At 39.0% G+C, this 14,452-nt stretch overlaps 1 protein-coding gene across 2 annotated transcripts in view; it reads right to left on the reverse strand.

Moving 5' to 3' along the window:
- The window catches only part of FBN1 (fibrillin 1), a 145,040-nt gene that overhangs the window by 62,396 nt on the left and 68,192 nt on the right, over window positions 1-14,452 (reverse strand). For both annotated transcript variants that reach the window (XR_005602806.1, XM_039557878.1), the window contains exons 13-17: window positions 13,691-13,810; window positions 10,133-10,258; window positions 7,879-8,001; window positions 3,018-3,140; window positions 1,955-2,107 (exon numbers count right to left, since the gene is read on the reverse strand). Coding sequence is in view for 1 of the 2 variants with exons in the window: in XM_039557878.1 (XP_039413812.1) it covers window positions 1,955-2,107; window positions 3,018-3,140; window positions 7,879-8,001; window positions 10,133-10,258; window positions 13,691-13,810 (645 nt within the window). In the remaining variant the exon portion in view is untranslated. The remainder of the gene's footprint in view (window positions 1-1,954; window positions 2,108-3,017; window positions 3,141-7,878; window positions 8,002-10,132; window positions 10,259-13,690; window positions 13,811-14,452) is intronic.

Consider the following 14,452-nt stretch of genomic DNA (forward strand, 5'->3'; position numbering starts at 1 on the left):
ACACAAACGAACCATAACATAATCACAGCAAGATTCTCCAGAACTTGTATGTCCAAGTCCTTGCTCAAGGTGCATGTTCAAAGAGACCAGGAAACACAACATTTTTTCCTACAAATCTTCCCCGTATTTAACTCCATTTAGCAGAAGTGTCTTCATGAGTTCACAGTAGACCAAGGATATCTTATCCTTATAAAAAATAAAATTAAAATATGTGTCAAAGCTTCTCAAATGTCTTACTGCTGGGTTCAAGTTCTTCTTCTGAGTTCAGGACAATTAATAGCACAAACTGAGAGCCAGCTCAGCATTAATTATTGCCATACAGGTCAACATTTTTCAATATATTTTCACTATAACAACATCCAAAATACTTACACTGCTAAAATTAATAAATATTAAAAATATTTATGGAATTAGCTGTGTTCTCTTTGAGAAAATCCCATGCAACACATCTCCCACTATTAACATAACCAGCAAATTAATATGTACCCTGGCCTGAATCAAATAATCACTGTCACTGCATGTGAAAGCAGACTGCTCTGAATGTGCATCAACAAAATTTAGTCTAGAATGGCAGGAACTTCTGCAAATTGCTTCTGAGGAGCACAGAGGTCTTCCTTTCAGGAATATTTTTCAGTCTCTCTGGTAAAATGCTTCTCTAAGAAATCTTCTCCTTCCCTCCCCCACTGAAAGCCCAAAGAAATGCTACACTTCACCCTACATGAGACAGCCTTTTTTTGACAATTGAAGAGGTGAGGAAAACAACACAGGAAAAATAGCTTACACATATGTAAATGTTCCAATAAAGTAAATCAAACATAACACTGAAGTCAATGATACAGAGTCCAGTATTTGTAGAAGATTTCTACTCTCCTGTACAATAAGAAAGGCCCACTAACATCACCAGAGGCTGCTGGAAAAGCTCTTTTCTATTTTGCTAACACGTCCTTGGTGTTTTGCTATTCTAAACAACACACCAAGTTATAAAATGGTCATCAGCAAGTTCCTGCTGAAGAGCTCACATCAGCCCTACCAGCCTAATTTGTTCCAACTGGTTTTGTCTCCCTAATGCTTTCAGAAAGCTATCGTAAAAAACAGATTTGAAAAATAAATCTAGAATTATTTTTGCCTACAAAGCCAATACCATGGTAATATGACACGCCTTGGAACTACATACCAAATGGCACACTTTCTTTATATGCAACAACAAATTTGCTGAGTGACAAGAAACACTTGACCAATTGAGGTTTCAAACCAGCTCCCTGCAGTCAGTCACCTCCATGAAAGCAAGGTCCTTTAATTTACTGGCTTCAAGGCAAGGACTGTGTCAGCTGAGTCTTGTTGGAAGAAGTGTTTTCCTAAAACACTTCTGCCCACTGGAATGGTTAGGAGTGCTTTCTTGCCAGAGAGAAGTTATGTCCCAGACAACTTCACTTGGGGGGGATTTCAGTGACAGACTCAAGTATTCGCAAGAAACTGAACTGGACATTTGTTTGTGCATTGACTACCCAAAGGTGAGGTACTGAATAAACTGCTTCAGATCACTTGAAGGATATAGGAGTCATGCAGCAAACATCTGATTGGCAGGTGTACATAAGAATTTGAATCTATGAATTAATCAAGTTTTTTCCATTACTAACTTGAGTTAAAAATTATATTTTTTGTTATCTACATCTACCAAAATACAGTTTGTTGCCTAAAAATGTCCTGTTTGTTTTTAATGTGCATAACAAATCCGGACCCAGACATTGTAATTTACTGTTGCTTTAAAAAAATATCTCCCGTAGCCTTAAAACATACAAAACAGAGGACTGTTCAAAGTATGTAACACGTTATACAACAATTTAATCTCCTGATTTAAGTTGCAATGTTAATAAAAAACTTTCTTCTACCTTTCCAAAAACAGTTTATCAACAGAAATGGTAAATTAGAAGATTTACCAGTGAACATGGCATACCTGAATTTTGTGCTGGGCAGGGCTGGCAAGGCTCTCCAAAGGCATAGTCAGTGCTGGCACAGCAGCACTCTGACTTTGTAACTGCACCCGTTAATGGTCTCACACATTGGCCTCTCTTGTAGCCACCATAGCATGTGCTCCGCATATGTGTATCTGAGGGAAGAAATCTCTCTTAATCCTGCCATAGCCAACTATCCTGCCATCAATTATGACAAATATTAAATGCAGCTCGGGTGTCATAAACACCATGAAATAGCTGTCAAAACAACGGATCTTTCACTATTTCCCTCTGCTTTTCAGCCACCTATACCCCACCCCCACCCCCCACTACTTGGGACAGGAAATTCTTCTTCCTCATGCTCCCAAGAACTCAGGCATACAAAGTGTTACTGCATTTACTGACTTAACATGCATTAGTGAACTACTGGGCAAACAATCAGTTCTTAACCTTGAACTAGTGAGAAGCTACGGGGAAAATGGACAAAGTCTTTGCTCTTTCTCTGCTTGTAAAAACCCAAGAAAAAGTCATTAATGCTATTCCAGTACATAAGACTTCATATGTTTATGTTTTCAGATCCAGGGGTGATTTTTCTCTTTATTTAAGAACTGGCCCACAAATGGCTGTCAGGCACATTAGCATTTTATAATCAAACACTGAGCTTGTACAGAAACAGGCAGAAAATTGGGTACATCCCACGTTAAAAAGAGGTGACAGTAATTAAATCTCTGAGCTTAGTGACAAATGAAGAGTTTTACATTGACACAAACAGGGCAAATTCTCACCTACTCAGAACTGATACAGCACTAGTTACCTCTAGTCTGTATAGTCTACCTGACCTTGTGATTTGACCCACACTTTTGTTCTCTTTAAATAAAAACAAAATGAAAACGGAGCAAAATGGGCTATTACAGCAAGCATCCCAGAGCTGTTAGTATCCACTATAACTACTACCCACCATTCCATGAAAAAATGTTAAATTCTACATTCAGACTTGATCTGTCCATCAGTCTAGCATTGATGCCTTAACCTTGGTTGATTGTGACTCCATTAAGTTTGTCTTACCAACACAGACACGTCCATCCAGTCCTACTGCAAGGCCAGGGAAGCATTCACATCTGAAAGAGCCATCAGTGTTCACACAGCGCCCGTTCATGCATATTCCATCTGTCTCACACTCATTGATGTCTGTTGGAGAACAGAACGAGCTTTATTAGAAGTTAAATTACATAGTGTTCAATGCCTGGCTGAAACTTGCATTTGTGCAGCTTATTTTCAATGTATCCTATAGAAAAATATCAAGGGTAAATGGATAGTAGTTCAAGTAAAGATTTTGTTAGCAATAGTGATGAATTCGTTCTTTGAAACAGAATAAGAAAATGCCAAATTCAGGAGAAATAAACAGAACAAAACGATTTTGCTCTCCTTGGAGAATAAAAGGGGCTATATTTTCCTAGCTTGTTCCCAAGAGGTGCATGTTCTGATTTAAGGGTCATTCAGGCAAAATCATAATTGGAGGAAGGAAGAAACGATGGCTGCTAAAACAAAGGACTCATGTAGTATATAACAGGACGTTCCCTTTCCGTATTAACAGTTCATGCTGTAAGAGATCAGTCCAAACAGCAAATTGAATCTTTTACCTCCCCACAAGGTGCCTTCACAGGGCCACCAAAGAATTTCCTTTCCTCCTGCTCTGGGCTCAGTTTCTGGAAGCACATCTGAATCTCCCCAGTCAGTCGCTGCCCACAGTCCCTGTCCCTCTGGTGATCTGCATGACAATTGGGTTTTCCTACTGGATGCTCATTACAGCCCATTTTATAAACTTTAAATGAACAGACTGCACTCCAGCCTTGAAAGGAATTTGTTAATGATTTGAGCCCTGAGTAATTGCCCAGCACAAGCCACCACCTTTGCCCAACACTGGCATGTTGAACAATAAGGCCCATAGCAATGAAATACAGGAATGAAGCCTTATAATATTAGACTATCACAAAGGGATGTTAAATTAGTAAAAAAACTACATAGGCTGTGTACCCTGCTAATAGTAAGATCATTCTCTAGATGCAGAGAGCGTATCATCATTTTAGAAGTGATAAAAGGAGTGTTTAAAATATTGTTTGGAAGTATGTATAACCTTTATAAAATAATCACTTCATAACAATTCTCCATACTATATACAAGAGACAGTGTGTGTGACAATTTCCTTTTTTCTGACCTTAAAAGGGCAAATTGAGAGTGAAACACCTCTGTGTTTTACTTAGTTTGTGTTGTTTGGCATAAAACACGGCTTGTATGATCCAAGATTCCTTTTTCAAACTGCATTTTAAAATAAAAGCTATATTTAAGTACATGGGCTCAATTCATTTCTACTTCATCCTGCAATCTTTTGTTCTGTTTCAGACAAATCTTAAATGTTTTTGCCACTTTTAAATTTAGTCCTTACTCAGTGGAGATAAAAATGGAGTTGGGATTCAAAATGAGCCCTTATTATTTAATGTTGTAGACAGTTATTTTGGTAGACAACACTGAACTCCTATGACAGATTCTCCTACAAGCTTAAAAAAAAAAGGAAAGTTGGTTTTTTTTAAGGTTATTTATAGAAACAGAAAGGCAAAATTACTTCTTTCCCGTTTCCTGTAGTTCATTTTCAAAAAAAGATTTTGTAAGCTAGTAAAGGGTGACATGTGCCATCTTTTTTCTTTTGCACCAATTTAGGAATGTGTTGGAAATACTGCTGCAGACATTTTTTGGAAAGGTAAAGTGGGTCACTTAAAATGGTGCAAATCAGCTGGAAACCTGGTTCCTGTAAAGATGTGTAAAAAGCCTCTGCTTCTACCAGGGCTGAGATTCCATGGAGTTAATCAACTTTCCACACAGGCATAAAGTCCAAATTTCTAACCTTGAGAACACTCCGCTGTCTTCTGTGGTAAAAGTCACCATTTGGACAACTTAAAATATACTCAGCTTGGTTCTGGAAAACCAACTAATGGATTTGTTCTCCATGTTCAATGAGTTTCGCCTTTTCTGTTTAGCTTGCTTAGCAGTGCTAGCTGGGTACACAAAGTCCTCCAATTTTAACCAGGAAAAATTTACTCAGACTACTAAACTACCATTTTCAATTGCCTTGCAATGGCTTTCAATTCAGGGCATTCCTGTTTGATCTAAAGATGAAACAATGTGTGGAACAGAAATAATGCTTCAAACTTCTGCCTGCCCAGTATTTCTGAAAAATCAAGCAAATCATCATCGAAAGCAGCTAATGGTGAATAAATTCAGCATGTCTTGTATTTCAGGGAATATACAAGGCTATGGTGTAACATTCTTTTCTGGCATGTTATTTCAGAAAGTCTAAGTGGAATTTTTTACCAGACAGCCGAGCATATGCCCTGTACTTATACTTAAATTCCAATTTTATGGAACTAAGTGTTAATTACATTATCCCCATCTTTGGGTTAGAAGCCTTTCTTACTAGCTGAAAACTCAGCTTACAGTGCATCAAATGAGATGGTTACAGAAGCAATGAGTTGCACTCTTCCATTCCTTTGTAGATCCCCTAGTTTGGCAAGAACACATGTTCAATTCCCTATCAAAATTGCTCAGGCAGGAAGCCAATTTGCTGCAGAAATGTCAGTTTGTGCATACACATACTCCCAACGTGCACAAGAATTCCCTGCACACCCAAGCGTGACCTTAGAGTTTTAGCTGGTGTCAGATTTTAATGTATGCACTTGACAAACAAATTCAGGATATGCAGTGTCAATAATGAGTGTTTCAAAGACTTGCAGTTCTGTAGGACACCAGTTATTTACTTTGCACATTTGGCATGTACAGAAAGGACTCAATAAGGACAAACATCAAAAATACACAGGAAAAGACATTATTAAAGATGAAACTTTTAAAATTTTAGTAACACGACTGGAGAGCTGTGCTCCTCTAGCCACTGAAGACCTGGGAATTGTTTCATGATACTTTGGGCAAATGGAAGAAACGAGACAAATATGAAGAGGATAAAAGGTGTAATTTGGGTGTCCAGGTTTCAAAATCTGGTTTGATTTTGTCCCAGTAACAATTCTAACATGTAATAAATGTTTGCATGCTCATTCATAAAGAACAAGGCTTATGGTAAGTGCTGAAAAGCAGTGGGAGAAATTCTTCTTTTTACTATAAGATTTGTTCCAATTTTCAGTAGGAATCAGTTGAGTTCTCTGCAACTTTGGACAATTTTCAAATATTCCTCCTTTGATGCAGAGAAGTAACATTTCTCTACGGCCAGAAACCCCTTTTTGACTATATCCATACTCCTGTTTAGCCAGGAGGCACATAACAGAGGCTGTAAGACTGAACATCATTGTGTTTTAAGTAATCCGTAATCTTCTTGGGTGGCCTTTCAGACTGGCACAGACTGATGTAATAAAAAAAATAAAATTAAATAAATAAATATATATATATATATTCAAGGCAAAAATCAAGACAAGTATTTGGGTTGGGCTGGGCTGAGCTTGCATCCATGAGTCACATCCCTGCTAATGACACAGAGAACAGCCAGGGATCTGTGGGAACACAACTGGCTGATGTGCCATGGCCTGATGGGCATTGAAGTCTTACTGACATCCCACACACAGACCAGCTGGAAAATCAGCTTTGGCAAAGCACACACATCCCACATGGAAAACAGGTAAGAATGGAAATAAATGTGATTGCCCTAAGTGTGTGAAGGCTGCAGCCAACACAGCTGGCAGTTGTTAGGCCAAGGAGACACTTGTATGGAAATGCACAATGGCTCTTTTGAGAAAATAAAGCACATCCCAACTAAAGCAACCCTTTTACAAAGCCAGAACAGGATCATCTCATTAGAGTTACCTGATTCCCCTACCTGAAGGCTGGGTAGCACTCTCCTGCATACCTAGTGCAAGAGTCATCACATTCAAGAGATGTTTCAGATGTTTTACACAATTTGTTGTCCTGATTTTGATCTAAAGTCTGTTTTGGACTGGTACAGTGTTCAATAAACACAAGGATCCAAATTAATTCACCGTTCACATCACTAACTCTCAAAACCAAGTTATTCAAACATTTACTTTAGCTACTGGTCCACAAGATGCTGCAATGTGACATTTTTTTAAATTTGCCAAAGTGTAATGAAGCACTTTTTCTGCCTTGATTCAAAGAGTTAAAAGATTTTGAATTTTTCAAAAGAAAAACTGTAAGTAACTTGGCCCTTGTTTATTCTTGTTTATTCTTTGTTTTGAACTTTTGCTTTGTGCCTGTAAAACCTGTGGAAACATGAAGATTTATATACCCAAAATTTCCAGTTCCTGATGGGACTGAACAAAACTCTAATGACAAAAGTAAATAACTAGCAACCAGGAGGCTGCAGTGTCTCCCACAGGGGGTATTGCTGAGCTAGTGCACCAGATGGAAAAGGCAATCTTGCTGTGGTGCTCATGTCTGCATCTTGGTCACACGGAGTGCTGGGCACTCCTCAGAGATGCTGCATTGACTAGGAGCACCCAGACAGGAACGGGAGAAAAGCCCAAAGAAGGCAATGAGCCAGGACGTTTGGGTGGCCAAAAGCAGAGCACTTTCAAAGGCCAAATACAAAATGTTAGATATGCTTGAACCAATCTGCAAAAGACACCATTTGCAAAAAGAAAAAGGATTTTGACTAGGTCAGATCATGCAGTCCTTGTTCAAACAATATTTCCCACTGGCTGGTTAGGGTGGTTGCTCAACAATGTGGAGAAGACTGAGTACTGTCTTGCACAAAGACAAGGAATTCCAGCTGATTAAAAAAGCATCTCTGCTGAGAACTCTGCTCAGTACATCTTGTTCCCAAGGATCACTGTAAGGAAATAAGTTTATTCCTGAAGCTACCCAGAGAGACAGGACTCACAAGTTTCGGCAACCCAAAATTTATTGTGCTCACCTGTGCAATAGCGTCCATCAGATGCTAGCTGGAAGCCTGGTTTACAAATGCACTTAAAGCTGCCATCTTCATTGATGCACATCCCATTGAGGCAAATGTTCCTAATGCTGCATTCATCCATATCTGAAAATGTACACAATACACAGAATGCTCATAATGTTTATGCATAAGAACTCTTACTAGTTATATCCAAAAGATAAACCTTAAGTTTTTTCTTAGTTGTCAGAGGTATAATGATAATCAGAAACATATGATGGGATATAATGAACTGTCCTAGAGGATGTGTCAAAGCAGTGACTCCATTTTTCAAAATGAATCATTAACATAAAAAGGAATGAATCCAAAGAAAGCAAAGAGAATAAAAAACAGATGAGAAACTGGACAGCTTAAGAACTTCCAGTTGGTAAAAGCCATCAAAAAGTGAGAAAGGATGCAATTAAAGAGGATTTGCAATCTTAATCTAAATAGAAGCTGGGTTAGAAGCAGCCTCCTGTTTAGAATGTAAATACAATTTTATGTTACTAAGACGACCTGAAAGGGGAGGAGTGTACATTTGGGTTTGGAGTGAAAACTTTTGTAACCTCCACTGGACAAGTCTAAGATATATGGTATGGGAGAATTCCCAGCACTGTGCTTATGCATGAATTCTGTGGGCACTGCCATCCTCAACTTCCATTTAAAATAAAACCTGCCCCTTTCCTGCATTCAGCATGACAGGCCATACAGAAGGGTACTTCCTAATAATAGTTTCATAAAAGCATTATTCATCCTCTGACCTAATGGGATAGCATGAAGGATTCAAATAGGAAAAGGTGGAGGTCTCAGACACTGTTATTCTGAACCCTGCACAGTTATTCACACAACAGGAAAGAAAAAAAAGAAAAAAAAAAAAGGCAAGTAGAGATTTCTGTGCTTGATTTGAGTAAGCTTTTATATCCTCTCAGTCTTTACTTTGTCCTGGCGCAGATGAAATCAGTTTTGGATGTTACATCCAAAAAAAAAATCAGTGGTATTTACCAGTTTCATCTGAAGAACTACACACAGTTACATTAAGGTATGGCACAATGCCATGGTCTTTACTGATTAGTGTGTGTGCACACAGCTCAATGCATTACAATGCCAGAGATGAAACTGTTTCATAAGTGGATGCAACAGACATTCTGGCAGCACATGCAATGGAATTAAAAATGTTTTACCAGACTGCCGATGTCCTGGTTTTTATTACTATTAGCACATGGTATTTGGTGGGAAAGGAAGAAATCAGAATAGAGGGTTTTTTCTTGAATAGTCTAATTTCCAAATCTATTTAGTCAATGTACTTCCATAATAAGGTATTTTAAAAGCAGCTTATGGTGCTAAATTGTATCTAAAAAAGAGTCAGGAAAAACAGTCTTAAAATGTCTGTCTCTACCAAGGATTAACAGAATCACTACTAGCACATAAAATCACTGGATCATAATGACATTACAATATATTCAGAATCGTGCTATTTTCCTTAATACCGCAGCTGTCTTGGACAGAAATTACACTTCTAGACATAGTGTGTTTTCTTTTTACTTACAGGCTAAGTCAGACAAAAATAATTTATGATTAAAAAAAAAAAATCGTGTATCTATCCCAACCAGGAATTTTGGCATTAAGTCTTTGAGCTGAATCACTGAGATAATATTCTGCCAAAAATGTTTCTAAGAACAGTGCTTGAAATTCTTTTAACGTATGAATAGATCATTGGGAACCCTCCCAAGGACCTTGGGAAGCATGATAAAGAACATTCTTCTTTTTTTCCTCTTTACTAAAGGTCTGGGAGGTAGGAACACATCAATTATGTTTACAAATTTTTGTTAAAACAGTTTTTATAGGTCAGACCAGCCTGCATCTACATAAACCACATTGCTAGTCACCCAGTAAGATCCCATAAAGCATGCTGTTAAACACACAGTAAAATCAGGCAGCATGTGACTTGTGCTATGTTTCAAAATGTACCACTCCCATCAAAGAAACTGCATTTTGTGATAGTGGTATGTGCTATTTCTCCTGCTGGACAGACATCCTGTTGAGGATTGCCAAGCCAAGGCTCCAGAACTGGCTGCAAAAGACATTTTACTTGCCCTCCCAGATACAGCAAAAGGTATTTGGAAATCTGACTCCTTGTTCCTTCCCTTCCCCCCACCAGGGGTCCTTTTCTTTTTCATTGATGTGAATAACCTCTTGCAACTGTAATTACTGATATGGAATAACTTGAGAAAAGTCTTACCTTCACAGTTTTTCCCATCAACTGCCACTTGAAAGCCAGCATTACACACACAGTGAAAACTGCCATCTGTATTTATGCATCGTCCATTATTACAGATACGACCATTCTGTAAACATTCATCGATGTCTGAAAGCCAAACAGAAAGAAAAATAACATTTTGGGGGATTCTTTTTTATACTCAAGAGGAATTTTTCCCATTTCCCCTTCCCCTAGGTTTTTAAACCTACATGGAAATTGTATTCACCTGAGAAAGGATTTATTTTGAGTTCCATAACGGAACTTTATGGGAGTGGAAAATGTTCGTCAGCTTGAAATTTCAAGTTGCTGTGAAAGAATTTCAGTGAACATTACCCTGCAGCTTTCTCAAACAAGAATCACAATTTTTGGCCTTTTTTTTTCATTTTTGCTCATCATTAAAATATTTTTACTGAACTTTAAAATTTAACAGTACCTAACTACTTAGGGAAAGATGGGGAAAGCTTGTCTTTTGCTGCTGCTTTGTAAGATAACAGGAAAGTTCAAGACTTTCCCACCTCAGAAGAATGTCTCCTGCTTACTTTGTATTTGAAACATCAGATCCTCATTTCCCTCTCTCTGCAGGAGGTGCTTGGCAAGTGCTTTGGAGGACCTGAATAGTGATATCACACGAGGCTGGCAGCTCTCCCTCTCCTCCAAAGGAGGGAGAGGAGATGCTGAGACAGACTGTCTAGACATTTTTCAGATTGCTCAGTATTCTCAATCAAGGCCTGGACCATCTCCCAGAGATTCCTGCACACAGGGCACTCTGCTCAGGGAGAACACAGCAGCGCATGCAGACCTATCTATCATGCACCCATGCTTCCCAGTACCCTGGGGGTGCCCTTGCCCAAGCCCTCTCCGTAGAAATGCATCGCTGCACTTCAGGAAGGAGTGGAGCACAGGGTGTCCTCCCAAATGCCCCTCCTCTCTGGACACTTATGCCAGGGGAACTGATACCTGTCAAAATTGTGAACCTATACTTGCCTTCTTAGCAGTGTGGCAGTTCTGTGAAGAGCCTAAGAAAGCCTTGAAAATCACTGTTTTGCAAGCAAGCAAACAGGCCAGCAGAGGCACGAGCTGCTCAGTGACCACGCACTGCAGCGGCAGCTTGCAGCCCTCCACTTCCACAGAAGTGTACAGGCTTGATAAACCTCATTTGATAAACAAGCATCATCAATCAGCAATGCATAAACGTGATTTTCCTCTCTGCTCAGCCCCTTTTCCGCCCACTTTGCTGGCCCTTGGTTGCACCCATGTCTGGCTTCAGCTACTCCACCAGCTTTCTTCCTTAGGACAGGCAGAAATGCCACAGCATCTCAAGATTCTTCTGGCCTTTTAATGTTTAGAGCTCATTAGGTTTTGTATTTTAATGCACCTGATGCCATCCTAATGTGTTGAAAATTGATACTGAATCGCATTGTTCATACTCACAGCTGAGCAGAGCCCCAGAACTAGTCTGACACATTTCTAATTTTCAAATGAAATAACATCACCATTTTTTTTTCTCCTCAGAGAAACTAGCAAAAAATCAAAGTCCCTCTCTCACTGAAATAGCCAAAATTGCTGTTAACTCCCAGTAAGACCTGACCTTCTCTTGTCAAAAATGTTGGGTAGATTATAGTAATAAGCACTTAGCTATTAAAGCTTTGACTCCCACACATTCATAGCTAATCATTAGGAAATTTCACCTTTTTTTGAGGTCCATTTCATATCCTCTCTTCTGCAATTGAGAAGCATTTTTTGTTCAGATCATTAATCACAATGTGACTTTATTCACCTATGTCTCCAATTAAGATATTCATTCAGCCAATCTCCTACTAGAATTATAAGGGATCCTAATAATGGATGAATCAGTAGCTTGCAATACAGACTGCAATGTTTAATCGGTCACCAATCAGAGTCATCATGGAGAAAAAACCCTCCCCTGGAACCTCAGAGCAAGGAATACATAAACATCTGGTCATTATGGAGACTGTTTTTCAAGAGCAGACGTAAGGAATACATCTCCAAAAGCACATCAGCACAGACACATTTGTGCACGCAAAAAATTAAAATCTAAACATCCAAAGTAGTCATGAGAAATAATTCTACAGCAAATGCTGATTTTGGCAGGCACCAGTGCTATATGTACATTTTGCCAAATGCACCCCACTAGCCTTTTTCTTTTCCCTACACTGGTCCTACAAATTCCTTTAGAAAACCAAGATTCTGCACATCACAGCATTTTCTGCTCTGGCTGTCAAGCAAGCACAGTTCCCATAGACTGCAAAGGAACTGCTAAGTGACCACACTTCAATGCCATTAAGCTACTGGGCTTCTGACAACCATGTGTTTGTGTAATGAATCAGTCAAATTAAAAGCGTGTGACAAAAATGACTCATGAGTAAATTCATCACGGCTGAGACTCCCCTCAGCACTCCCTCACCACCAGTCAGCTGAACTATGGAGATGCTTCTGCAACACGGCTGCTTGGCAGCAATTAGGTCAAACACTCCCCAGCAACATGCAGCAGTGGTGCTGGCTCTGCGTGTCCTCCTGGACTGGAGAGTGAGCTTCTGCACCACCAACACCTTTCTGATTCACAAAAGGAAGAAAAGAAATGCACACTAATATAGATAACTTTCTTCTAGCTTTATAGAAACTCTCTGCTTCACACTGAGTGCATGCTCTGCACCCTGCACTCAGTCCAGGAAGCAAAATACAAATATAATCTGTGACTCTGAGCATTCAAACACCCTGTTTCATTTGGATGCTTCATTTTTTATGGAATATCAAAGCAGTCATTCATTCTTCTGCCAGAAACCTCTCATTATGACTTAATGATAAAGGACTGCATCCATCCACCTTTACAGTCAAATTTCTACCCAGAACAATTTGGCAGTGACAAAACCCTGACAGAGGGTTGGTTGACTGCTGAGGAGTTATGTGGTCCCACTCCCATAGGAAGACAGGATGAAGACCATCAGGACTACTGCTCAGTCTGATCATCAAAATAACTATAACGAGGATTCTACAGCTGCCTCATCTAGACTTCCCCAGTGCTCCACTCACTACTTTTCCACATCTAACTTTTCAGTGCTGTAAATTATGTTTAGTTCTTTCTCTGGCAGTGAGCAGAGGCAACACATGGGCAGTGTAATCTTATATTTACCCACTGGAAGACTTATCTTCCCCCCCAGCTTCCTTAGTCTTTTATACATATAGGGTTTCTCCAAAGAAGGGATGTTTAATTATCCTTGAGATCTTCAAGTAGCAAAAGAAAACAGTGTCTTAATATTAAAAAAAAATAAATAAATAAAATATGTCTCTTCTACTTCAAAGCCATAAATAGTGCCAAGATCCTTTTAGCACAAGACAAAATGCCTTTTCTCGTAACCCACTCTGTGAACAGCCAGCTCCAGCAGGTTAGTAATTTTTACTGCCATATCCGATTTTATTTTTTTTAAACTCTCATATTTGACCCATCTGTTAAATTTTGCTTGAAAACCATTTTCCCTCCTGATGTGTACACGACAGCAGAGGTGGCTGCATGACCATTACCTCGGCACTCTGTCCTGGTCGCTGTGCTCTGATAGCCAATACGACACTGGCAGATGTAGGATCCCTGGGTGTTCACACAGTCTCCACCAATGCATGGATTCCTTTCACATTCATCAATATCTGTGGAATACAGACAATATAATCTTATTACGACACTGGCTAGAAGTTATTTTTACCTGCAGGGTTATTTTACCATTTTGTACTTGGAGAATTAGTGGCCTTCAATCTGAAAGGGGACACCACTGAGAGCCCAGAAAAAAAGATCCCATGTTCTAAGACAAGCAAGAGCTGGGAAAAATGAATTTTCAGTAAGATAAGATATTGCATGTGTGAAAAGTAGAGGCCTTAATCCCACATTTCCACATTCCCAGCTTCACTGAAGATTTTGACAGAACCAAAATCTTGCATCTAAGAGACAGCTAATCCTTGCTTCTATCATTGAGATCTTGCTGACTTCCAAACTTAAAGGTCTCAAGAACCCAACAAGATACTAGTCCTGAGCTGAAAGAGGACTTGTAAATCTTAGTAAGCCTAAGTTTATGATTTTTTTAACAATAGGTCACTGCATACTCAAAAAGCTAGTAGCATTTTAAAGAGATCATTTTCAATCACTAATAAACACATTATAGTCACGAGTTTGTAAAATAAGAAATCCTTGCTTCTGTATAATTTTATTACAAGATTTGTTAAATACTGTTTTAAAGGCAAAATTGTTGTAAAAGTAAGTTTGCCATTGACATCAATTAGCTCTTTGAAGTCTCT

The sequence above is a fragment of the Corvus cornix genome, chromosome 10 (genome assembly GCF_000738735.6).
Source record: "Corvus cornix cornix isolate S_Up_H32 chromosome 10, ASM73873v5, whole genome shotgun sequence".
Classification (NCBI taxonomy): domain Eukaryota; kingdom Metazoa; phylum Chordata; class Aves; order Passeriformes; family Corvidae; genus Corvus; species Corvus cornix.